The sequence below is a fragment of the Pristis pectinata genome, chromosome 8 (genome assembly GCF_009764475.1).
Source record: "Pristis pectinata isolate sPriPec2 chromosome 8, sPriPec2.1.pri, whole genome shotgun sequence".
Lineage (NCBI taxonomy): Eukaryota > Metazoa > Chordata > Chondrichthyes > Rhinopristiformes > Pristidae > Pristis > Pristis pectinata.
In genome coordinates, this window is record NC_067412.1 from 72,676,548 (window position 1) to 72,702,795 (window position 26,248).

At 39.8% G+C, this 26,248-nt stretch overlaps 2 protein-coding genes across 3 annotated transcripts in view; one reads left to right on the top strand and one right to left on the bottom strand.

The window, feature by feature from the left end:
* LOC127573935 (cytochrome c oxidase assembly protein COX11, mitochondrial) overlaps positions 1–26,248 on the top strand; it is a 42,522-nt gene that overhangs the window by 5,943 nt on the left and 10,331 nt on the right. Inside the window, exons 1-3 of one of the 2 annotated variants that reach the window (XM_052022544.1) lie at positions 17,938–18,216; positions 24,042–24,135; positions 25,056–25,454. In XM_052022544.1, coding sequence (XP_051878504.1) covers positions 25,140–25,454 — 315 coding nt within the window. In that variant the 5' untranslated portion in view covers positions 17,938–18,216; positions 24,042–24,135; positions 25,056–25,139. Of the gene's footprint in view, positions 1–17,937; positions 18,217–24,041; positions 24,136–25,055; positions 25,455–26,248 lie in introns of those variants that run through there. The other variant, XM_052022545.1, reaches the window with a different exon arrangement.
* Positions 2,673–17,926, bottom strand: rbm41 (RNA binding motif protein 41). Its single transcript, XM_052022543.1, has 7 exons — positions 17,816–17,926; positions 15,408–15,527; positions 11,209–11,401; positions 10,499–10,703; positions 7,966–8,384; positions 5,919–6,066; positions 2,673–5,166 (listed from the first exon to the last, which is right to left on the bottom strand). The coding sequence occupies exons 1-7, from the start codon at positions 17,821–17,823 to the stop codon at positions 5,066–5,068; spliced, it is 1,194 nt and encodes a 397-aa protein (XP_051878503.1). The 5' UTR covers positions 17,824–17,926; the 3' UTR covers positions 2,673–5,065.

Sequence of the window (26,248 nt, forward strand, 5' to 3'; positions counted from 1 at the left end):
TGGTCCTTGCAGCTATTCTTAATGCATCTGCTTTTTGAAAGTTTCATTAAAATAAATATAATCCTTGGACGAAGATAAGTTTCATTCAAATCTGTAAGATATCCCATAAGATTAAATGTGGTGAACAGACCAAGCTAATAAAGACTGTGGATTAATAAAAGTGAGAAAATGCTGGAAACGCACAGCAGGTCAGACAGTATCTGTGTGAAGAGAAAAGCAGTTGATGTTTCAGGTGTTTCTTTCTACAGATGCTGCCAACTGGTACGGATTTCAATGTTTTAGTTCTTTTTATTTCAGATTTCCAGTATTTGCAGTTTTGATTTTCATCCACATATCTTTTTAATAAAAATCCATGTTGTGAGATTTAAAGTTACAACTCTCCATTCTAAAGACTTTCTCTCATGCTGAACAAGAGCCTGGCATTTGTAGAATGTAATGAACTAAGATTTCAGTCCAACATCCTGTACTGTTTCCTATCAGAATCAATGAGCTGGCCCACTGATTAGAGTTGCACTATGCCTACACTTATGTGGGCTGGTGTGGAGGGCCAATCTTGCTAGCCCTCTACACCCTGGAGCTGGGTAACAATGGCTTCACTACATCATTTACAGCAGAGATCTCCAGCCCAGAGAGTCCCTGATTGGCTTTCACAGAAAGCAAAGAATGGGAGTGAAGTTTCATCTGCTGGCAAAGCTATAAAACAATTTAATCGCATGAATGCTTGTGACATCTAAAATAACAGTGTTAAAATTTGTTAATTTATATCAATGTTAATAATGTTAAAGTAAAATATTGATCTTTGGATCTGGGTATCGCCAGCATTCCCAAAAACTGCACCATCCCCAAAAGCACCTGTCGTGTTAAAGGGCCACTGTTGAAATGAGTTGCATTGCATGCTTTCCTGTACTGAGCATGGCTTAATTTTATAATTAGCGTTCTAACTAAGCAACCTTGGAGTCTACATCCTCAGATCACTAAAGGTAGCAGGTTAAGTGGTTAAAAAGGCACACAGCTGCCTTCCATTGCAATACAGGAGGTACTGGTGATATTGCACACATATTATGCAACAACCAGAGCACTACGTACAGTTTCGGTCACCACATCACAAGAAGGGTGTTGCACTGGAGAGAGTGCAGAGGAGATTTGCCAAGACATTGCCAATATAAGATACCTTTATTAGTCACATGTAGATCGAAACACACGGTGAAATGCACCTTTAGCATCAAGTATTCTGGGGGCAGGTCGCAAGCGTCGCCACACTTCCGGTGCCAAAATGGCATGCCCACAACTTCCTAACCCATACGTCTTTGGAATGTGGGAGGAAACCCACGCAGACACGGGGAGAATGTACAAACTCCTTACAGACAGCGGCCGGAATTGAACCCGGGTCGCTGGCGCTGTAATAGCGTTACGCTAACTGCTACACTACCGTACTGGAAAAGTATAGCTATGAGACATTTAAAAGACACTTGAATGCACTTAAAACACATTTGGATAGGTCTGTGGATGGGAAGGATTTAGAGGGATGTGAGCCAAATGCAGGCAAATGGGACTAACTTATATTGTCACCATGGGTGGCATAGATGAGTTGGGCTGAAGGGCCTGTTTCCATGCTGTATGACTCGCTTGAGGAAAGAAGAGGACTCTGATCCATGGGCTGGTCCCGGGGACGCATGCTGAGACAAGTATCAAGTGCTAGAGAAACAAAGGACTGCAGATGCTGGAATCTAGACGAAAAACATGATGATGCTGGAGGAACTCAGCTGGCCAGGTAACATCCGTAGAAGAAATCAGTCCTGAAGAAGGGTCCTGACCTGAAACTTTGACCGCCACAGAGATTTACCAGGATGTCGCCTGGATTGGAGAGCATGTCTTATGAGGATAGGTTGAGCAAGCTAGGGTTTTCCTCTTTGGAGAGGAGGATGACAGGTGACTTGATAGAGGTATACAAGATGATAAGAGGCATTGATCGAATAGACAGCCAGAGACTTTTTCCCAGTGCGACAATGGCTAACACAAGGGGACATAACTTTAAGGTGATTGGAGGAAGGTATAAGGGGAATGTCATGGGTAAGTTTTTTTTTCCACACAGAGAGTGGTGGGTGCCTGGAACACACTGCCGGCAGAGGTTGTGGGGGCAGATACATTGGGGACATTTAAGAGACTCTTAGATAGACACATGAATAATAGAAAAATAGGGGGCTATGTGGGAGGGAAGGGTTAGATAGATCTTAGAGCAGGATAAAATGTCAGCACAACATTGTGGGCCAAAGGGCCTGTATGGCGCTGTAGTGTTCTATGTTCTAAAATGATTAATTCAAAAAACACCCATTGTCTCCTAATCAACACATTTAACGAGGTCTCAAGATCTTTTGCCAGTCTGACTTAGTATAAAAACTGAGTAACAATTTCCACAGTGTAATGCTGGAAACCCTAGCAAGACTGAGCTCAGTCAGTAGACTTCATGTGGTATGCAGAAATACAGTGTAATGTGTTATTTAATAAGTCTTAAACTTCCATATTTGATATTACATGTCAACGTCACTTATGGAACTATAAATAACCGAATTCCAATGGGTTTGAAATGAATCCAGCTTACATGATTTAGTGAATAACGAGTTATTTACTATCTCAAGTACAAATGACACAGTGGAAATTGGGTTCATTTTGGTCAAAAACATTTTTATTCCACATTTATGAATAAATATCTATTAACTAACAGGACACAACAGGTAAATCCACAATCAGAAATGGCACGTAATGTTGTTTAGAAATTGTAACTGGTTCCTAAAGTCAGGTTACAGCCTTGAATTTATTTACCAGACAATATATACAATGTCTACATTTAAGGATTTTTTACTTCAAACATGACTCTTCCTTTTCTTCCCCTGCTGCCTATTTTTGCCAGACTTTCTGTTACAATTTCCAAAAGGGTTCTAATGAGTATCAATGGAATCTTCGAACAGGACAACATTCCTGTGCTGCCTCATTACTGACAGTCTTTCCTTAGAAAGAACATTCTTTCTTACTGACTTTGAAAACCCACAAGACCCTCAATGCAAAGTAACAAAATATTTTGACTTGCAAGACTTACTTCAAAATACTATATTTTAAAACAGTTGTACACAATTATCCTAACAAAAGGATGGGGGGGGAGGAATTACCATTGCAACCACGAGCAGTATCAATATTAAAAGACATGCCAAAACCTGGGATTGATATCCATTATTATCCCTGAATAATAGAACTGACCGATAACTGGAGACAATGTTCCTGGCAACTTTCGAAGTACGAGTTCATTATTCTCTAAGAATTCCAATTCAATTGTTTCTATATCCTGCACGAATAACAAGTGTACAACCTCCATTTGGTGGTGGGGGCATGATTGGGAGGTTAATTATCCATTTTTACCCAACAACCACATGTATTTAAGATTGACTGACAGATGACATCATTTGAAGTGACTTCAGCAAAATGTTTTATCACTTACAAATGTCCCAAGTAACATGATGCCATTAATACACAATTCTTCAGCATCAAAGATATGTCTCCAGAGATTTATAGGCAATAAGTACAAATTCCAGGAAAAGAGGATTACTTCAATATTCTTATGTTAATATTTTATATCACAATTCCTTAATGGCAACTGAAGTCCACTCCCCAACTGAACATAGAGGAATCAGTATGTTATCTCTTTGGATCACAGTTTTTGACTAACAAATAGGAAGGCACATAGCAACTTGAAAAACAGACTTGTTGATTGAGTTTTGATCTCAAGGCAGAATATCAAAGAGCTATCTCAATTTTAGACATACAGTTACTTCACAACTTAAAATCATGACCACAGTGAGTTGGAATTGCCTTTGCATATACTATTACCAATGTTGCTATGTTATAATCAAGAAAATTTGCCCTGTTTGACTCAGAATTCTAGCTACAAAAATCACAATAATTAACACAAATATAACGTGTAAGATATTCCTCATTATACACATGCTGAGCATGGTTAAAACTTGTTCTACTTTTCGCGTCTACAGTTAGATTTCTTAGGAGGGTGGAGATACAACAATGGATGAAGTTAGATTTTCTGGATAAACTTACAACATAGAGGCTCAGTGAAAAAGGTTTGACAAAGCTAAAAAACTGCAACTAACTTGGTTACAAAAAGCACCAATATATTTTCATATTCCTGGGGCTTGTTTTCTGTAGGATCTTTACAACCAACTAGCCATGTATATCAAAAGCCTTTCCATTTTATTAGGATTTATTTCCTCCAATGAAGTTCAAGTAACAATATTTCTGCCCAAGATTTATTCATTTAGAAAATATAACTTTTTAAATAAAAAAATCTCAGTGTGAAAATGCAATTCAAAGAACTGTGAGTATGAACAAGCTTTTTGCTTAGGTCTTCCTGAATTAAAGATGTGGCTTTCTATTATACTGTCCCAGTTTTCTTTCCTCTTCTTCTGAAACAATGACTTTACCAGAGTAGTTCTTTACAATTGCCACCGGTACCTTGCACAAATATCTATTTTTCATTTGAGATTAGAAAGTTAATGTTGCTTTGTGTTTCAACTATGAGTAGTCTTAACTGGAACCATGTAACTGCAAGAGCAGAAGCTCTAGATATGTTCTCGACTCTTAACAAAGGAACAGTTCATTTCAAATGTAGTACTCCAAATATAACTTACACCGAGAAAGGTTAACTGTGAAAGACTAAAATTGGAACCATCATGTTCCAAATGGCCCAGTACCATATCAGGTACCACTGCAAGGCCAAAGGTGATTTTGTTAAACCATACCCTTTGCTTGTTTTTTTTTATTATCCAGATAAGGGAGGGTTATTTTCAATGCCTATATAAAGTAAATATTTTCCAGAATTAAAAGTCTATGCATTGTAACTAATTAAGTAAATGTTTCCTGTGGGTTGGGGTGGGGGGGGGGGGGGGGGGTTGGTGGGGGCAGCACAGGGGCACTTCCAAATTTGTAAAGCATTTGGACTGAGTATTTAGCCACCTCATTGTGCTGAAACTCCTTCCATTGACCATAGTTCTAAAAGTGCAGGTCACTGGTTAGATCGATTCTGCCCATACTCAATGATAATCGGCTTGCCCATTAGATTGTAGCCATTCACCAGGTTCAGCGCTTCCATTGCCAACTCGACACCTAATTAAGATGAAATAATTCATTACAATTTTTGACTATTATACATTCAACTCACAGCAGAAGTCAAAATCTCACAATATTAATGTAAAGCCTAGAAAGTTAAGTTTCAGCAGGCCTTTCGACTAAGTCTTTATGTTTACATATATGAAACTTCCAGCCAGAGTCAATGAGCAAACAGAGCAAAAACTTCTATTCAGAACCCAGGAGACAGATATACTGGTCTTGCACAGAATAAAATTGAACCTGTCCATCTGCTTATTCCATGATAGTTCTCATGTACTCACTCATGAGGGGACTTTGCACAGAATATTGATAATTCTCCTATTGTATTTGCAATTTAGAAAATGCTTCTAGTGATGGAAACTCAGTACAAAAATAAAATTACCTCAGTACCAACAGCATTTTACAAGTTCTAATGAAAATTACATTTATAAGTGGCAGTGACATTGCTATTAGCAATATTTGCACACACAAACAACCTAATCTTTTTTCCCCAGTAACAGATTCATTTTTTTCCATTAAGTCTAAGACCTATCAGTCACTAGCTTTATAACCCTGATGAAAAATAAAACTCAGTCAATGAGCTTTCATTCCCTCAAGATAGTTACTACCAACAAAACCTAATTTAAAAAAACTGTTCTTGTTATAATCCAATAAAAGAAAATGAAAGACATCTTATTCTGAGGTTTTAACAAAGTATCATTGTGATTACTCCTTAAAAAAATGTTTCCTTAATACAGAGCTATACGTACTCGGGAAGGTAATGAATGCTTGTCCCTTCATTCGACCTGTCAGTAACCGGAAAAGGAGCTGAGGGCCTTCCTTTTGTTGGAAAGAAACAAATAAGGAAAACAAATCTTCCAATGTGGCTTTTGGATTCAAATTTTTCAAGTACAGAACCTGCGGAGGAAAAAGGGAAAGAAAACAGTGAAGTAAATGGTCAATTGCAAATGTAAATTGCACATCAGTACAGCATCATGGCTGACGGGTCACAACTACAAGCAATCTTATCTGAACTCACCATCTTTGTTACAGAAATATTTTTTTGCCTTAATCAAACTGATCATTCATGTCAAATCAAATGATAGTCACAGCAGTGGTGGGAGTAACAAAAACAGTTAAAGGTCCTGCTGGAATTACATTTGTGGAACTTGATAGAACTGAGCTTAACTTTTTTTCCTCACAACCTGAAATAGGTATCCTTTACCAACTCAAACTACAAATTTCCATTTCTTACACCACTCAATCTTGTGCCCTTTCTATGAGATTAACAACTTACTCTGGTTTCCCAAACTGATAAAGTTTAAGCCTGAGGCCACTGTACCAAAGCCATAAAGTTTTCCAGTCAAGTTGTACCTTGTATGTTATATTTAATCCTGGTGACTGAAGCACAAGTAAACAAGCACGCCAAGGAGATGAAACAAAGGCTGATCTGTAGAACCATTAGATAGTGGTATGAAAGGTCTGTAAAACTTCTTTAGAAATATGAAGTTTGAGGGGCAGTATGGCCATTTACAAGAAAGTAAACTGAATGAGATTAATCCTGGGATTTAGACGAAGTCTGACATCTAAGTAAGGGAATTGCTTTCCCAAAGGATAAGCAATAGAAGGTCAAATAACCCTTTTCATTTTTACTTTGGACTTTTTTGGGACTTGAGAGGGTGTGCAGAGTTGATGTTTCCCCTGGCTAGGTGTCTAGAATATGGTGACACAATCTCAAAATAAAGGGTCAAACATTCACAACTAAGAAATTTCTTCAGCCAGAGAATGGTGAATCCTTGGAATTCCCTACCCGAGAGGTCAGTAGAGGCTCAGTTGCTGAGTACAGTCAAAGCTAAGGTTGATAGATTATTTTGTTTCTTGTGTTTTTATTTTGTGATCTCACGGTTTAAAAGTGATCAGATATTATTATATTGATGATCTTGTAAGTACTTCACAATGACAATCCTGAATTTATCTGAAGCTTTCATAAAACCCATTGATATTTAGCAGAAAAATACACTTTATTTTCAGTGTCGTAGCTTTTTAAAATATACATAGAACAGTTCAACTATTCCTCCTCCCCCCATCCCCTCGCCATCAGACCCTTAATCAATTTGCAGAAGCAAAGTTAATGACGTGACTGGTGAAATATTATCAAAATGAAGGATGAGACTGGGAGCATAAATGTCAAATTAAGTAACACAGGTGATGCGACTAATTCTAAAGTACACTAGGCAGAAATAAAATTAACATGGGCCATACCGAAATTAAAGTTTGAAGCCTGATTTGTAATTAGCAGAAAATTGTGAGTATTCCAAGTGTGAAAAATACAAGACCCTCAATCCAGATTCTAGCCTGTTCAAATCTACATAATGATAATGACTAAGTTGGTTTAAACTTGCAATACTGTTTAAGTGAGAAGGATGACAATAAATGTCATCGTCATACAGTAGCATGTTACACTGTAATCAGAATTAATACAAATTTATTCTCTGAAATTCTGAGGATCTTGACTCTTCATCTAACCAAATCACACATGACTTACAAATGCTTAAACCTTGTATTTTGAGCATCTGGTATAAGGAACTCCCTTTGCAAAAAACATTAATCCCAACAAGAATAAGTTCAATTACAGAACATTTCTGTTCTTTTTAGTCACTGAACAGTGATTCCGGCTCTAGTTTGTTCTCAATAATACTACAGAATCAACAGTCCTTCTCTTGGGCGTTCACATCATCAAAGACTTTTCAACACAGACATTTTTCCCTCAAGTAAAATCAGTAAGAATGTTGTTCCAACTTATCACAAATATCATACCCTGCTTGGCTGTCCAGGGTTATAGTTTGAAAATCTGGGAATCATTCTGATTTCTTCCTCAGAAAGTTTGTTCCTCCGGATCTCTTCTATGGAAATAGCTTCCACTTGTTGAGTAATTTTTTGAGGACACTGGGTGCCAGTGCTGGGTAGGGTTCTGATAGGCACATTGACAGAAAGTCTTTTGGTGTTCTGATTTTCGTACTGGTCAACAACATTGAGCTCACTTTGTTGTGGTATAAGCAGGCCAGTCACTTCTCCAAAACCAACTCCTTCACTAGTTGCCGTGGAAGGTATCTCCGTGGAAGACCCTGGCCTGTTTTTTGGATTTTCTTCCATTCCAGCTGGATCATTTTTGAATTTTAATAACATCATTTCCAATTGGTTGATTGGGTCACTCTGATCTTTAACATATTTTTCATCTGAAGTGGAAACAACACAAGTATATTACACACTGCATGACAAGAGGAAAAGCATAACAAAATAAGCATGTCAAAGTGCACATTTGGATCACTGCCTTCTCCCTGCTACCCCCACCCCCCCCCCCCATCCTTTTCTCCTTGGCCCAAGTATATCCTACGACTGGGATAATGGACACAGGATTTGCCCCAACCACTCTAATGTTTGAGAACTTCCATTAGGTATATGAAGTTATGACACTAGCCGAAGGATGATTCTTGTTCCCTTCAAATGTGACAAGAACCCAAATTAAACCAGAAAATCTAACTACTTGGTGCCATGTTTAGCTCAGACTTTCAACTGAAACTGAAATTCCATTTAAACCAAGGAAGAATTGAATTTTCAAATCTTTTCTCCACAACACATAGGTTAAATCACTTTATTATTTATAAATTGCCATACTGCATTCAAGTTAAATTAATAGTGGGAATGTACAATAAGGACATTATAAAAGTATAATTTGTAACTTCACAATGCATTAAATTTAATAAAAATAAGATCAGATAATATTGGCAAATATCCATGATTCATTTCTCCCTCTTTCAACATGAATATGAACAAATTTGGCAAGTATTAAATAAATTTAAAATCAAACTTTTGAAAATAGATGCCCAAAGGGGCTATAAATGTTTGGAGCAATCTACCATAGATGTCAGCATTCTGAAAAACTCTGGGGAATTTAATCATGTTGGATACCAAGTTGGGCAAGCCATGAACAACAGAAGTGGTCTTATCCCATAATTTTTCCTATGGATGGTTGGCTCCATAACCACATATTGAACCAATGAAGCTTTTGCATTAATATTGATCACACATAGATGGACAGGGAATCTAGAAGGAGCAATATTCTTTTACGTGGCAAGGGAAGAAAATGATTATGGCTGAGGAAATTGATAGAAAATAGCACCATCTGCCCCATTTACGAGCAGCCAACTTGGCAGTTCCTTGAATACCATGTTGCAAGCTATTTTTGTTCACTTAATTAGGTCCTCTACGCCACGCATCATTCCCTAATCAGGAGAACGGGCAGGACAGTCAGCCTGTTCCAAGGTCTCTACCCAAGCCATTCTAGAATCAGTAGCTGTGAGTCTTACTTGTTACCAACTCAATCCAATTTGCTTTCCCTCTCACAGCAGAAGTGCCTCACTTCTGCACACATCTTCTACTAGATAGCTGGATTGAGATAGGCAGCTTGCTGTACATGGACATTAAAAACAAGCAACCAAGAGCTTTGGAGCCATTATGTTCTACACTATGGGTTACAGGATACAGGTTTATGCCCCAACTCCCCCATGTTAGGCTTCAAATCTCAATGCTGCTGTTTGGAACTAGAAACCAGAGAAGGAAAAATCAAAAGTGATGTCATCGTGCGCCCGTCCTGTGCACATCCATTGATCAGTTATGTAGTGACTTTGGCAGAGCTCTGGGAGTAGTTGGGGAAGGTGCGTGACGTTGAGGAGATTTCAGGGACTAAAACTGGGAGAGAAAGAGACTTACAAAAAAAAACATAATTAACCGTCAGCACTCAGACGATGACTGGCACATTGTCATACAGTACCATTTTCTGTGTCCACTACTCTGGGAATTTGCCATTTATTTGTCACATATATTCTGGAAGGGTACAGAACAATAAGTATTACAAATCAGAATCACAGAAACATACAAATTCACAGAACAAGTCTGTAAGTATTTCAATAGAACAAGAAACGTTTTTGACCACAAAACTGGCTACAGTCAAAGAACAACATTAAATAACACACAGCTTTCTGACCTCTGAACTGAAGCAGGGGGCTTGAGTTCTTTCTGCAATTAAAGATGAATACACCAGGTCTTTAAGGCTCTACTGCTCCTGTGCCCTGCTCTACAGAATAGTAAACCCTGCGTTAGCACACAAGCCAATTACTTCCTTTTCTTTTCAAGAAAAAAAGAGAATCAAAGGCATTTTACACCAGCCTATTCTTACTTATCTCCCTAAACAGAAACTTGGGAACAGGTTGCTTCCTTTCTCTTGCCTAGGGAATGATTGTGTAAAATGAAGAGGAGAAATGCAAACCTATTTAATGATCAAAATCTATACCTTGGTAGTACAGTGCTTTCAGAAAAGTGTGTCGGTCAGTTCCTTGGAACATGGCTTTTTCAATCTCCATCTCTCTCCTATTCAACTGTTTACTTCCTGCGAATCTCTGTGGCAATGACAGAAGTCGTTGGCGCTCCTCAATCTTTTCTTCAATGGCACGGAGTCTCTGCTGCACTGCTGCTGGATCTGCTCCGAGTCCTGAGAACTTCAAGCAAACAGAATGGCTTTCAAAGAATGGGTTTCTGTCACTAATCCTTCACTCACTGATTTCACTTTGATGCAAATGAGGGTTATACAGAAGGGTCAAAGAAAAATTTGGGAAAAATCACACTTGGGCATATTCCAAGAACCTTTCTGAAAAGTAATAGGCAGGGAATAGCACTGCTACACATGTCTGCACCATCCACACAAACACACCATACTATTTCACTTGTAGGTGGCATTGATGCCATATTTTTTGGTTAAAAGCTGTTACTCTCAAGTACATAATCACGGATTCCTCCACAATTTTCAAGCACATGATCCACATGAATTTTCAAGATAAAACCAGACTTAAGGGTATACTGAACATATTGACATAAATATTTTGTCAAAAAAAATTAGATCCTTTAACTTGGTGAATAGTTCACAAGAGCCTGCTTGTCTGCTAACACTGCAAGTTATGATTTCACCCTGCCCATGTTTTGTAAAACCCTTCAAGCACACCTCACCTTAACTAGAGATTCCCTTTCTTGCCAGAGTTGGATTTCCCTGTCGGTAAGTCCAAGATCTCTCAGTGCAGCAATCTCCCCATCTCCATCTTGTAGAGTCTGGAATTGTGACAGGCTCAACACACCTGCTGCTTGCTCCCCAAAAGGCTTATATAAAGCACTTGGAGTAAAGCATTTCTTCTTCGCCATGCATCTATGATAAAGAGAAAATTGAGTTATAAATAAAAGCAGTAGTAAGTCAGCAATATGGTAGGGGGTTAGGAACAAAAGACAACACATCACTTTTCAAGAAAAAATCCTTTCTCATCTGAAATCCACCAATCTGTCTTGAGAAAATGCTGTGGCTTATCAAATTATGTGAAATTCACGAATGTTTACCTGAATCCTCTTTTCCCTGATCTAAAGTTGTTTCACCCAAAACAATCTATTTCAATAGAACTGAAAATGCTGGCAATGGCAGATGTTCTGATTATCAAATGTAGTCAACCCCTTTACTGGAGATGGCCATTTGAAACTCACACACCAAAGTGTCTTGACTCAGACCTTGCCTCAAAGGTCTTAATTGTTTACTTCTTAGAATGCACCAGTGCCGAAATAAAGCAACAAAATCTAACTGTATATTACAAGGTCAGGGGCAAAGGCATCAGAGAAAATTTATTGAATTAACAACTTCTGAAATTTACTTATGTATCTAATGGATGAATGTTCCCATGATCACATGGTGCCATTCAGAATTACTTGATCTTTTGGGGTAGGGTACAGGAGGAGAGGAACTGTGAGAAAGAAGTATGAATGACAGGGTAGGGTAGTTTAGTGATTAAATTATTGTGATAGTCCAAAGATCTGGACTATTAATCCTGAAATATTTCAAATGCCACCACAGCAGCAAAAGCATTAAAATCCAAATATTTAAATAGATATGGAATAAAAAAAGTTGTAATCAGTAATGTTGACCATGAACTAACTTCTGTATTGTTTTATAAAAAATATCAAGTTCACTAACATCTGATATCCTTAAAAGTCTGACTTTATAATGACTTTAGGTCCACCAATGAAATGGCCCAGAAAGACGCTTAGTTGATAGGACAATAAGGTTTGGGCAATAAATGCTGGCTTTGTCATTGATTTCTGCAGCCCACGAATGAATATAAGATTTGAAGCAAGTCCAAGCTTGGCAGGCATAAACTGCAATTGAACAACAGCTGCCTTTTAAAATGGAACTGCTTCAGCATCAGTCCAGCTACATTCCCTTGAGGGAGAAGAGTAGGAAAGTAAAGCTAGAGCTCCACAAAAGACCAAAAAGATAAGAGATAGATACGTTGGTTAATGCAAATGAGAAGCAGGCTGATTCCAAAAAATTCTGAAGGGAAGTAAAAAGGAAATGGGAGGCAAAGAAAAAGCACAAGAAAATATTGGCAGCAAATATAAAAGGGAATCCAAAAATATTCTATTCTATGGCATGTAAATGGGAAAAAAATTGCAAGAGGAGAGATGGCCCAATCAGAAGTCAAAAAGGAAATCAACACATACAGGCAGATGCAAGGCTGAGGTACATCAGCCTTTACCAAGGAAGAAGATACTGATGGAGTCTCAGCAAGGGAAGATGTATCTGAGATTCTGAATAGAATATTCGAAAGAGGGTATAGGGTAAACCAAATAACTACAGACCCATCAGTTTAACCTCAGTGTAGAAAATCCTAGAAACACAGGGACAAAATTAGCAGTTACTTGGACAAGTGTGAATTGATTTAAAGACTGCCAGTATGGATTTGTTAAAGACAAATCATGTCCAAATAACAATAGAGTTTTTTGGTGAAGTTAACAGAGAGGATTGATGAATGAAATGCAGTTGACATATATATATGGACTTCCAAAGGACATTTGATAAGGTGTCATTTAATAAGCTTCTCATCAAGGTTGAAATCCAGGGAATAAAAGGGAATAAATGGCAGCATTGATAGAAAATAGATTAAGTAACAGGAAATAAAGTAAAAATTTGTTTTTGGACTGGGGGAAGTATACAGTGGAGTTCCCCAGGTTATGGTACTGGGATGCTCCTTTTCTCAATGTATGGTGAAGATTTGGATCTGGGTACACAGGGCACAACTACCAAATCTGCAAATGACATAAAACTTGATGGCATAATGAACAGAGGAGGAGAGGAAAAGACTTCAAGAAAATATACCCAGGCAGTGGGTTAGACAATGAGAAATGAAATTTACTCCAGAAAAATGCAAAATGTTATATTTTGGTAGGAAGAATGAGATGAGGCAATATAAACTAGAAGGTACAATTCCAGAAGGGGTACAAGAACAAAGAGATCTGACACCACGTTCATAATTAATTGAAAGTGGCTATACAGGTAAAGAAAGTGACTAAAAAAAACTATATGGGATCCCTGACTTTATAAGTGGTGGCCTAGAGTACAAAAGCAAGGAACTAATTATGAACCTCTATAAAACATTGGTTCAGCCACAAATGGAGTACCGTGTTCAGTTCTGGGCACTATGTTTCAGGAAAGATGTTAAGGCTTTAGAGAAGGTGCAGAAGAAATTTATCACAATGATTCCAGGTTTAAGGAATTTTGGTTATATGGATAGACAGGAGAACCTGTTGTTTTTTTTCCTTGGAACAAAGAAGGTTGCGAGAGGATCTGATCGAGGAATTGTAAAATTTTTAAAAAACTATAAACGGAATCCATAGAGAGAAAACTGTTCCCATTGTATAAGTGTCAAGAATTAGGATACATAAAATTAAGATTATTGGCAAAAGGATCAAAATTGACGAGTGAAAACATTTTTAGACAAGAAGTAATTGAAGTTTGGATCTCACAGCCAGGGGTAATGGTGGAGGTACATTCTATTGTAGTATTTAAAAGGAAGCTGGATGACTGTCTGAAAGTAAAGATTTAGCAGGGCTATGGGGAGTGCAACTAGTTGATCGCCCTGCAGTCTCTACAGACCCAAAAGGTCAAATCACATCCTTCCGTGCTGTAACCTTCCTTTGAATCATGAGAGGAAACTAAACCTGCTTTTGAATTAGAGATAAAATTAAACAGTGCTCTTCCTCTACCATTTGTACAAATATTGTAAGTTTGTTATAGAATACTAAAATAGTCCCACTTATTGAGCTATTAATTTTCTTTTTTTAAGTCCAGGAAATAGGACATGCCATTCTTCTGTTGTTGCCTTTCAGTTGGAAGGCCACTCTGTTAGTCTGTAATGCTGTAAGCTGCACGGTGCCTCTACAATTAGTGCTGCTTTTATGTCAGAACCCTGGGTTCGATCCTGATGTCAGGTGCAGTCAGGGTAGAGTTTGCACATTCTTTGTCTGGCCACATGGGTTTCTCTGGATGCTCCAATTTCCTCTCACACAGCAGCAGAAAACACATGGCGAAAGGGCAGGGAGCACTGGAACCAGGCTATCAGTAAGTGGACAAGGAGTGTAGGAACTGGCGCCCCAGTGAGTGGATGAGGAGCACAGCCAACATCACCTGGTGAACCAGATGCCAAACCATCAGGATTTCTGAATAGTCATACAGTGGATTATTGGAATTTTACTTTACAAGGTAAGCATTAAGCCCATTTTAAAAAATATGCAAAATTGATTTGATTGGTAGCATCAGGCCACATTAGAATGGGTTACCCACTTTGGTTAAAGGATCATATTGGCTTAGTTGATTGTCCAGGTATTCATCCCAGGGAAAATGGAGCCATGCTCCAGATTCCAATGCATTTAGCACTAATAATCACCATGGAGCCCATCAATGGGAATCTCACCATGTTAAACTTACTAAAAATAATGCAATCACATTGAAATGTAAATTAAAGCTATCCAGAGTACACCAGGTCTTAGTGTTAGAATTGCAGAAATAAATCATTATTTAAACAGTGGAAGAAAATATTTGCAAGTAATTAAGACAAAGAGCTTGCAGAGATTAAAAAAACAGAAACTGACATAAAAACAGAAAACACTGGGAATGTAGTAATTATCCATCAACCTCCAATAAAGACTCCACAAAAGAATTATTAGCCTATATTTTCTTCAGATGCTGAAAGACTCCAAATAGCTCAAGACATGTTTTATCATTTGAAAGTGAAAAATTTTGAAAGGTTATAAAAATATACAAAATCAATAACACATCACTTCATTGTTCACACAGAAATTGAAGATATTTTGTTAATGTTAGTAATACTTACTCTTCAAGTGATACTGTTGTGTCAAGCTGGTGTTTCAACAGGTTTTGTAACTGCCTCTCCCCTTCTGTTTCCAGATCCTCTGGTTGAACATCCTCATCATAACAAATACGACTGCTGACCCTAAATGATGTTGAACAAAATGCCAGTGTCACTCAGAGTCATCAAGGCCCAAGTGATAAATTTCTCGTTTATGTTCTTAAGTGGATAAGAATTAAAACTAATGCATACACTTCAGCTGATAAAAATTCAACAAAAGGTGTAACTGATTTCCTTCATTTATAGTATTACAGAGATGTTCTATTTAAAATCTAAGCCAGAAAAATCGAATATATTATTAACAACCAAAAGAAATAAATCTACTCCCACTTCTACTTGAGACTGACATTAATATACCTGTTATTTTCCCTGGTTAGAAATGCTGATAAAATCTTATGATTATCAGAATAGATTTTCTGAAATTTTGAATGTGGACTGAAATATTTAAGGTCTGAATGCAGTAGCATAAATATGTCTGCTTCGGGAGGGGGAGGATGAGTGGGAAAAAGTGTCCTTAAAAGGGCAGGATTTGCTTGGGCCAAATAAACAAAATTAGCATTAGTTTCGAAGTTCATTGCTTATAAAAAATATAAAAATTTAGTGGACACAATGGGCTGAATCTTTCTGGTAAATACCAACAGTTTAATGGCAAACAGCTGGCACTTATCCCTGTAAATGCTGGAAGATTTGAGATTTTGATATGTCCACACCCAAATGCATTTGTCCTGAACTTGCTGATGAATCAGTAGATATATTCCATGAGTGGAATCCATTGGTACAGCATGATGCTGGATTCCCATCACTTATGTTTGAAAATCTGCTTATAACACCTACTCCAACTGCAGATCCAGAAACCCAATCACTTCCATAGATATTTTACAGTGTGAGGAGATTAAGACTAGGTTCCTTTTAATTATTTGAGTTTGCCGTAATGCTTTTAATTCTTTTAGTCTTTTTAAGTGGTTTTAGGTAACTTTATTCATCCTAATTCACAAGTCTCTCCACGGGCAGCCATCTCCCTCCTCCGCCTCTCACCCTGTTTTTCACTGAACACGGCAACCCTCCTCAAGCCGAAGCAAAATTAATAACCTGCTCTGGTCGTGCTGACACCCTGCCCCATTACCGATTCCTCTGTGACATATAAATCTGAATCAATACTCTATATGTTCTTTATTCATTCCTTATTTCATAACAGAGATGTACATTCTAAAAGCTTAATAGATTTAATTGATGGAATACAAGGGGCGTGGTTTTGTTGACTGTTAAACATTTCCTCAGCAATATAATTGTGAGCTGAAGAATATCCCTAGGAACAGCCAGTACTTTATTACCCTTCCTTAGTCACTCATAATACCCCTTCCTGCAACTTAAAACATGTTTGATTTCTAAATATTTCCTTGTTCTTATGAAAGGTCATCAATCATTAGTATTCTCTCTTCACAGATGGTGCCTTACTTGATGTGCATTTCCATCATGTTCTGTTTTTAATTTCAGAATTCCAGCATCCGTAGGTTTTGCTTTTCAGTATCAATTATTAAATGTGTTTATAATGAACTTTGTTGGCTCTGCCAATGAGTTTATGCAATATTCCTGTGAATTTATTATCTTCTTCTTTCCCAAAGTTAATCTTCAAGTCATCAAAACTACATATTGTGATTGATGTTCCCCAATCTAGAAAACCTCCCCCTCTCCCATTGTACAAGAAGTGTATGTTTCCTTTTTTTTCCTTCTGAAGCCAGATTAAACATCGGGAAAATTACTCCCCAGCCATTCTTCATCTGTTTCTCTTAACTGGAGATTGTGCAAAGATATTCAATTAGACTATGAAGTACATAACAGGCGCGTTCAATCTTGGACTCGCCAATCATATTTAACGTACGTTTTCAGCAAGGAAGGCAATGATACAATGGTGAATCAGAGCAGGTGTTTTCGCTCAGGTCTCTGGACAGAGACGTAACGACACGACCTTCTGACTCAAATGCGATGAAGCTATCAAACGAGTCAGCTAACAAAAGGAAGGAACATTAAACAACGTCGACAAGCATATGTTTGTGTCAAGATCGTATATAGTCCAACAGTAAACTGCAGATCCCATTTTAGTTTCTGGGAAAGTGTGAATTGTCATTGTGAACACATTATCACAGCAGCCAGTGTTACATTGCCCCTCCTTGGCTACCCACAAGTCTCTCCACGGGCGGCCATCTCCCTCCTCCGCCTCTCACCCTGCTTTTCACCGAACACGGCAACCCTCCTCAAGCCGAAACAAAATTAATAACCTGCTCTGGTCGTGCTGACACCCTGCCCCATTACCGATTCCTCTGTGACATATAAATCCGAATCAATACTCGACATGTTCGGTCACTCTCACTTACCTACGCATCTTCTCCGCAAGAACAAAAATAACGGGCGAGGGTTCTGCGCACGCGTCAAACGCCGCTCGGCACCCTGGGAACTGTAGTCTTTTCCCACTGTACGTGAGCGCATCACCCGCAAAGCAATAGCACGATGGGATATGTAGTATAGATATCCAATACATGTTTGGTGAAAATGAATATTTGCCGCCGTTTAGTTGTGCACGAACTTGAACGGTTCCATTAAAAAAACTGAAATACGTGCATTAAGCGAAATTGGAAACGCATTCCATTTGCAGCCACAGGGCCTTGGCCTAGTCAGGCAGAGGTGGCCGGGCCGGCCGGCGGGCAGGGACGCCGCCACTGCGGGGGGAGGAAGCCAACAGCAGCGGCGTGTCGAGAGGCGGGAGCATCGGACACCGGTTCGTTGGGGGGCAGTGTGGCCGCTGTCAGCGGTGCGGGGCGGAGCGGAGAGAGAGGCAGGGCAGGGGGTGAAGTGTTGACCCTGTGGGCATTGAAGGGACGCCGGCAGTGGGGCTCCCTCAGTGCAGCACACGTCGCTGGAGATACCCAACTCGCCAGGCAGCCTCTGTGGAGAGAGGAACAGAGTTAGCCTTCTGGCTCCTTGACCGTTTATCCGATCTCCGCTGGTCGGGGCGTTTACACGGCACTCCCACTGCGCCTTGTCTCTCAGCCTGGGAAGCTCTGATCCTCGCGGTGAGGACAGGCAGGCCCAGTTCCAAAGCAGCACAGGAACGGGCCCTTCGGCTCACAGTGTCTGTGCCAAACACGCCAAATTAAACTAAATCTATTCTGCCTGCATATGATCCATATCTCTCCACATTTATGTGTCCATCAAAAAGCCTCGTAAACACCACTATGGTATCTGCTTTCACCACTACTGCCGTTCCAGGCTCCGACCATGCTCTGTGATTAGATAATTCATGTTCTGTGATTAGATAATTCCAAAGAGGTGCAGGTTAGGAGCTGTGGGCATTCAATATTGGTGCCCGAAGAGTGGCAACACTTGCAGGCTGCCCCCAGCACGTTCTCAGTAACGCAAGAAGACACATTTCACTTGGTATTGGTATTTGTTTATTATTGTCACTTGTACCGAGGTACAGTGAAAAACTTGTCTTGCAAACTGATCATACAGGTCAATTCGTTACACAGTGCAGTTACATTGAATTAGTACAGAGTGATTGATGTAGTACAGGTAAAAACAATAACAGTACAGAGTAAAGTGTCACAGCTACAGAGAAAGTGCAGTGCAATAAGGTGCAAGGTAGATCGTGAGGTCATAGTCCATCTCATTGTATAAGGGAACCGTTCAATAGTCTTATCACAGTGGGGTAGAAGCTGTCCTTGAGCCCAGTAGTACGTGCTCTCAGGCTCCTGTATCTTCTACCCGATGGAAGAGGAGAGAAGAGAGAATGTCTCGGGTGGGTGGCGTCTGATTATGCTGGCTGCTTCACCAAGACAACGAGAGGTAAAGACCAAGGAGGGGAGGCTGGTGTCCGTGATGCGCTGGGCTGTGTCCACAACTCCCTGCAGTTTCTTCTGGTCCTGGGCAGATCAGTTGCCGTACCAAGCAGTGATGCATCCAGATAGGATGCTTTCTATGGTGCAGCGGTAGAAGTAGGTGAGAGTCAAAGGGGACAAACCAAATTTCTTTAGCCCCCTGAGGAAGTAGAGGCGCTGGTGAGCTTTCTTGGCCGTGGCATCTACCTGATTTGACCAGGACAGGCTGTTGGTGATGTTCACTCCCAGGAACTTGAAGCTCTCAACCCTCTCGACCTCAGCACCATTGATGTAGACAGGTGCATGTACACCGCCCCCTTTCCTGAAATCAATGACCAGCTCTTTTGTTTTGCTGACATTGAGGGGAAGGTTGTTGTCATGACACCATTCCACTAAGCTCTCTATCTCCTTCCTGTACTCCGACTCATCGTTGTTTGAGATATGGCCTACAACAGTGGTATCATCTGCAAACCTGTAGATGGAGTTAGAGCAGAATCTGGCCGCACAGTCATGAGTGTATAGGGAGTAGAGTAGAGGGCTGAGGACACAGCCTTGTGGTGCACCAGTGTTGAGGATAATCGTGCCAGAGGTATCGCTGCCTATCCTCACTGATTGTGGTCCGTTTGTTAGAAAGTCAAGGATCCAGTTACAGACGGAGGTGTTGAGCCCTAGGTCTCGGAGTTTGGTGACAAGCTTGCTTGGGATTATTGTATTGAAGGCAGAGCTGTAATCAATAAACAATAGTCTTAACGAAGGTGTCTTTACTGCCAGATGCTCCAGAGCTGAGTGTCGGGCCATGGAGATGGCATCTGCTTAGACCTGTTTCGGCGATAGGCAAATTGCAATGGGTCCAGGTTGTCTGGTAGGCTGGAGTTGATGCGTGCCATGACCAACCTCTCAAAGCACTTCATGATGGTGGATGTCAGAGTCACTGGTCGGTAGTCATTAAGGCATGTTACCTTGCCTTTCTTCGGTATCGGAATGATAGTGGTCTTCTTAAAACAGGTAGGAACCTGAGATTGAAGGAGGGGGAGGTTAAATATGTCCGCAAATACTTCTGCCAGCTGATCAGCACAAGATCTGAGCACACGGCCAGGGACACCATCTGGGCCAGATGCTTTCCTCATGTTCACTCTCCGGAAGACTGATCTTACGTCCTCCACTGTGATCACAGGTTCAGCTGCATTGGAGGTTGTCAGGGTGGATGGTGACAATCCACCTCCCTTCTGTTCAAAACGCGCATAGAACGCGTTAAGTTCATCAGGAAGGGATGCGCTGTTGTTGACTATGCAGCCTGACTTCGTCTTGTAGCCTGTTATGGCATGTAAGCCCTGCCATAACTGACGGCTGGTCAAGGACACTATTTTGAGTCAGTATTGCCTCTTGGCATCCCTGGTAGCTTTCCGAAGATCATACCTTGATTTCTTGTACAGATCAGGATCACCAGATTTGTGTGCAGCAGTCCTCTTCTTCAGTAGGGAGTGGATCTCCCGGTTCATCCATGGTTTCCTGTTTGGGAACACCCATATTGTCTTCTTTGGTACACAGTCCTCCACACACTTGCTGATAAAGTCTGTGATGGTGGTGGCATACTCATCAAGGCTGGCAGCTGAGTCTTTGAACATGGTCCAGTCCACTGTCTCAACGTAGTCACGTAGGAGCTCATCTGTTTCCTCAGACCAGCACTGCATGACTCTCTGTACCGGATCCTCCCGTTTCTGTTTGTGTGCAGGGAGAAGGAGCACAGCCTGGTGGTCTGATTTCCCAAAGTGAGGTTGAGGGGTGGCTCAGAAGGCATCTTTGATGGTTGTATAGCATTGGTCAAGGGTGTTGGCGCCCCTGGTGGAGCAGGAGATGTGCTGATAGTATTTTGGTAACACACTCTTGAGGTTGGCCTGACTGAAGTCCCCTGCGATGATGAAGAGGGCCTCAGGGTATCCTGTCTCAAGGTTGTTGACCACAAAGTATAGCTCATTGAGTGCAGGCTTCATGTCCGTCTGTGATGGGATGTAGACTGCCATCAGGATAGCTGAAGTGAGCTCCCTTGGCAGATAGAATGGTCGACACTTCATCGTTAGATATTCCAAGCTGGGTGAGCAGGAGCTCACCAGGACCATCACGTCTGAGCACCATAACTTATTGATTAAGAAGCAGACCCCTCCGCCTTTAACCTTGCCTGAGGACGCTGTATGGTCCATTCGATAAATTGAGAAGCCCTCAGGTTGAATAGCACTGTCAGGTGAGGCAGGTGTGAGCACATTTCAGTGAGGCATAGTACACAACAGTCCCTCAGTTCTCCTTGGTAGGTCAGTCTTGCCCTTAGTTCATCAACTTTTCCATGTACATGTGACTAATAAATATCTTCTCTTGTCTCTATCTCTATTATTGTATCACTATAGTTAGAGCAGTGTTCTCCAATACAGTAGCCATTTATGGTCAGTGGCTAATTGAATGATCAAATGTGGATAATGATATTTTAAATTAAAAGTAGTATTAAACACTGCTATTAGGCATAGGCAATTGAATTTCTGCTAGTTAAATAAGTGCATAATTGGCCATAACAGCAGAACTAACAAAGATTGGGGGACTGCAAATATAGGACAACTAGTTTGAACATTGATAGGAGTAGGGATATGTCAGTATATTACCAAACTGTTTGTGTACTTATGTTCATTTTTTTTGTTGAGAATGCCCTTGAATTATTTTCTCTCTGGAAATTGCTTGCTGTATTGGGGCTCAGTGTTTTGGGAATCAAATGTCAGTCATGCAGACAATGTGCCCCTGCCTCCTCACTGGAACTGGCTGAGAATGATCAGTGCCTTGAACAGAGAACTAAAGACATCGATTCATTTAACCTATCAATGGATTTGGAGGATGTTGTGATCAATCACTGGTGGTACTTCTCCAATGGTTTGAGGTGTCTGCAGTGACTAGTCCACTCCTCTGAAGCATGCAGGAAGGTGGATATAAATTCTACACCATAGGGCGTGAGCTTGGTACCAGGTTTGAGATTTAGGTCTACAAACACTCCTTTTCTCAATTGGCCCAGGGCTGTGCTAAAACACTGTAAGTAATTATAAATGTTGTTATTGATGTCTATGCTCACTACGAAGTGGCTCCTGAGAGTTGGAAGGTAATTCATATTTTCCAGGGTTTTATCATGGATCATAATTGTCAATAAATGGTATTGCGTGGCAAGGACAGGTTAGGAAAGAACATTAGCCTTCTGGATGTTTATTGTAAGGCTTGTATGCTTCAGTGAAGGAGTCAGCGATATCTTCGATCTCTGTCTCTGAAAGTTCACACACATGTTTACTGTTGATCAATAACTGAGGTTGGTTTTGCAGTGGAGCCAATGAAGACTGAAGAGTGTCCCATTCTTTCAGTAGAATATGTTCTGGGATTGGCTCTGAAGTAGATTTATTGATTAGCACCACAACTTGTGCATCACTGATAAGGCCAGTACATCACATTTGCCCTTGAGACAGTGGTGATAAATTATAGACTTATTATCATTGCAGTTCACATAGTGATGTACTTCTACTATAGCAGATAAAGAATAAGAACACATACTTGAAGATGACCAAATTTGAGAAGGATGTTCCATAATCTCTATTGGTTGATGTAGTTGAAGACCTTTGTGAGTTCAAAAAAGATTATAGATAGCAGCTGTTAACTTTTTCTATATATTTTTCCTGAATTTACTAGCTAATTAAGGTCCTGTCCATTGGGCATCAATGGATGGATGAAATCTGCATTGTGATTCTGAATGGACCTCCACAGCTGCTGAAAGGAGGCAGGTCACAAGGATCCTTGCAGTGATTTTCCCTCTAGCAAACTTTGTGGGGTGTGGGGGAGTCACTCAGCAAATGGGTGACTTTTTTTTAAAACATCCATGACTACACGGTTTCTGAAATTTTCTGACATGCTCTTGAAGTGCATGAAAAATCTGATAGAGAAAAACAGTCATTCCTGATTAACTTGACCAAGAATATCAGAAAGTGATAAATCCAACCAGTATCAGGCAACACTGCAAATTGTAGCAAATAGTGAGCTTCAAGCGCATTTTGAATGAGAGAAAAGCAAACATTTTATTGTGCATTCAGTTTAATCCATTTTAGTTTTATACATTCAGAGGATGGCATGTCACTGATAAGTCCAGCATTTATCATGTTTACTCTTGAGACAGTGCGAATGAATTATATGCTGAAATCATTGCAGTTCCCATAGTGATGTGCTCCTACTGTGCTTTAAGGATTTTCATGCAGTGCCCATGAAAGTCTAGTGATACTTTTCAAGCTACCATGGTGTGTGGCTTGGATAGAGACATGCAGGTGATGATGTTCCTGTGCATATCCTTGTCTTTCCAGGTGCTAGAGTTTACAGATTTGGGTGGTCCTGTTGAAGAAATCTTGGTGGGTGATGCAGTACTGTGATTTTCAACCTGTTGGCTATGGTGAGCCACATTTGCAGCTCTCAATATGTTATGTGGATTAGGTCCACAATTTACTTCCCATGTATCCATTAAAGAAACCTTTATAACGCATGTCACCTGGATCAGTGTGCTGTTCAATCATGTGCAACCCATGAGTTGAGAACAGCTATTACAAGTGCATCTTGTAGCTGGTACACACTGCAGCCATGATACAGAGGTAGTAGTGATGGAGATGGGAGGGGTTTCTGGTGAATAGTGTGCTGATCTAATTGGCTGCTTTTTACTTCCAAGCTTCCTGAATGTATTGGATCTGCCCTTAGGAGACTGTGGAAAATACATCATCACTTTCTCAGTGTGCCCTGGAAAGGCTCTGTTGACACAGAAGGTGAGTCACTTACTGCAGAATACCAGCCCATTATAGCCCCTAAAGAAAGTAAATTGCCATTTGTAACTAAAGAAAAATTCAGCAACTATATTAAAATAGGCCCTTTCTGAATGAATTCATGCCTGAATTCCTGATTGTGGAAGAGAGGCCAGATGTTTCACCTTAAATGATGATTGATGCTTGTTAAGAGACTCTTCAAGTTCTCTTGCCTGTAACATGTGTGAGACCTTTCCATCTTGTAAGCATTTATGCCTGTAACTGTCTGGTGACTTCTAACAATGACTAATTATAATGTGACTTCATTTTGATAGGCCTCTGGTGCTCTAGGTTCATAGTCCTGCTTTGTTTTGTCCTCTTGCAGGCTAATCTGATGTAGCTACATGTACCTGACAGCCCTGAGAATTTGATGCTGAGTTGTTTAGTATTTTATTTAGTGAGTTTTACTATGGGACTTTACATAGCTGTGCTAACAATTAATGATATGAACTAACTAAAGAGATACTTGCAAAAAGTTAGCAAGTTGAGATGATGTGATTTACACTCGCCATTTACACTTACCATACTGCTGATGACTAATGAATGGTATTGAGGTAACATTTGCAACAGGCCACACTTTCTGGTAGTAGTGTACTAGCTTTTGTGAGCCACTAGGGGGTGTATTATGCAAATAGATTTCAAGAGAGCGGGAAACATGCAATCTTTATTCAGAAATGAGAAAATTTGAATCAAGATAGTTATACAGTAGTAATATATTAGTAACGTTTTAATTCTGGCAGAAAATATAGGTACCTGCCTTTCCCAATTAATACTGGACTCCATCTCAATGTTTAAACTTTGTAGAATACCGTGGCTGCACTTGTATAATGCACCAGGAAGAAACAGACATTTCTGCACTTAATTTCAATTGTTTTTTTTTCCAGATCTTGCAGAAGGCTGAAGTTTGCTATTAGCATTGAAAAAAGAAAATATTGCATAATAGTACCACAGTCTGGTTAACCGTCAGAATGCCTTGGTCCTGTTGGACAAGCATTTCAAAACTTTACATGGTGCCCTCTTGTAAAGCCTGTGCAAGAAAGCTACAACAGCTTCATTTACCAAGATTGTATTCGGCATTTAATCGTTTTACTGTTCAGAAACTGAACAATCTGACATCTCAACAGCCAGTGAGAAGTGTGAAGGGTCACAATCCCTTCACTAGAAATCAGGAAGAGGAATGGAGAAAGAGGAATAAAACTGTACTTACGTACATAGCAGCCACAGCAATTGGGATGATTGGCATGTCATATGCTGCTGTACCTCTCTACAGACTTTATTGCCAGGTCAGTGAAATCTTGCGCTTGTCCCAGTATACAACTAATTTACTGGCTTGTAACAAAGTCAACATGATATGTAGACATTAACAAGTGTCTAAAAGAAACACTTATTTATGCTAGATGTTTAAAATGATCATCGTAAATTTCTCCTTCAGTCAATATCACTTGGTCATTAATTTCATCACTAGTCATAAAGTAGCAATTACTAACATAAAAATCACTGTATTCCAGAAGGAAGTTATTATGTAATGAATGTTCAGGTGTTCTGGTGATGCAAGCTGCTGCCTAAATGCAAGTACATTGTTCTAAAAAATGAAATAGTCTTCTTTCTTGGAAGTTCAGTTTCAGAAGCAGCAGTAGGTAAGGAAGTCCAAAAGATTTGTACACTGATACTTTATGTAAGCTGGTAGAACTGCAGACTTGATCACTAGTTCAGGAAAATATCAGTTTACACTGCTCAGTACCTTTTGGTCTCAATCTAACCATTTTACAAAAGAAAAATAAATATGGAGAAATTAGAAGAAGTGATTTTATTTTGTTATGAAAAAGTTGCATTATAGTTAGTGGTGATCTCATTTTAATTGCTAGGTCTGAATTTGAGATATTTTTGTGAACTGAAGATATTAAGGGAAATAAGTAAAGGTAGATAGATGGAATTAGTTTGCAGATTAGCCATGAACTTAATCAAATGTTAGAACAGGCTCCAGGGACCAAAAATCTACTGTTCCTGTATTTTTCATTTATCTCTCTTGTTCAAAATTGCTTTCAAACAAAACCTCCTATGATAAACAGATGTATTA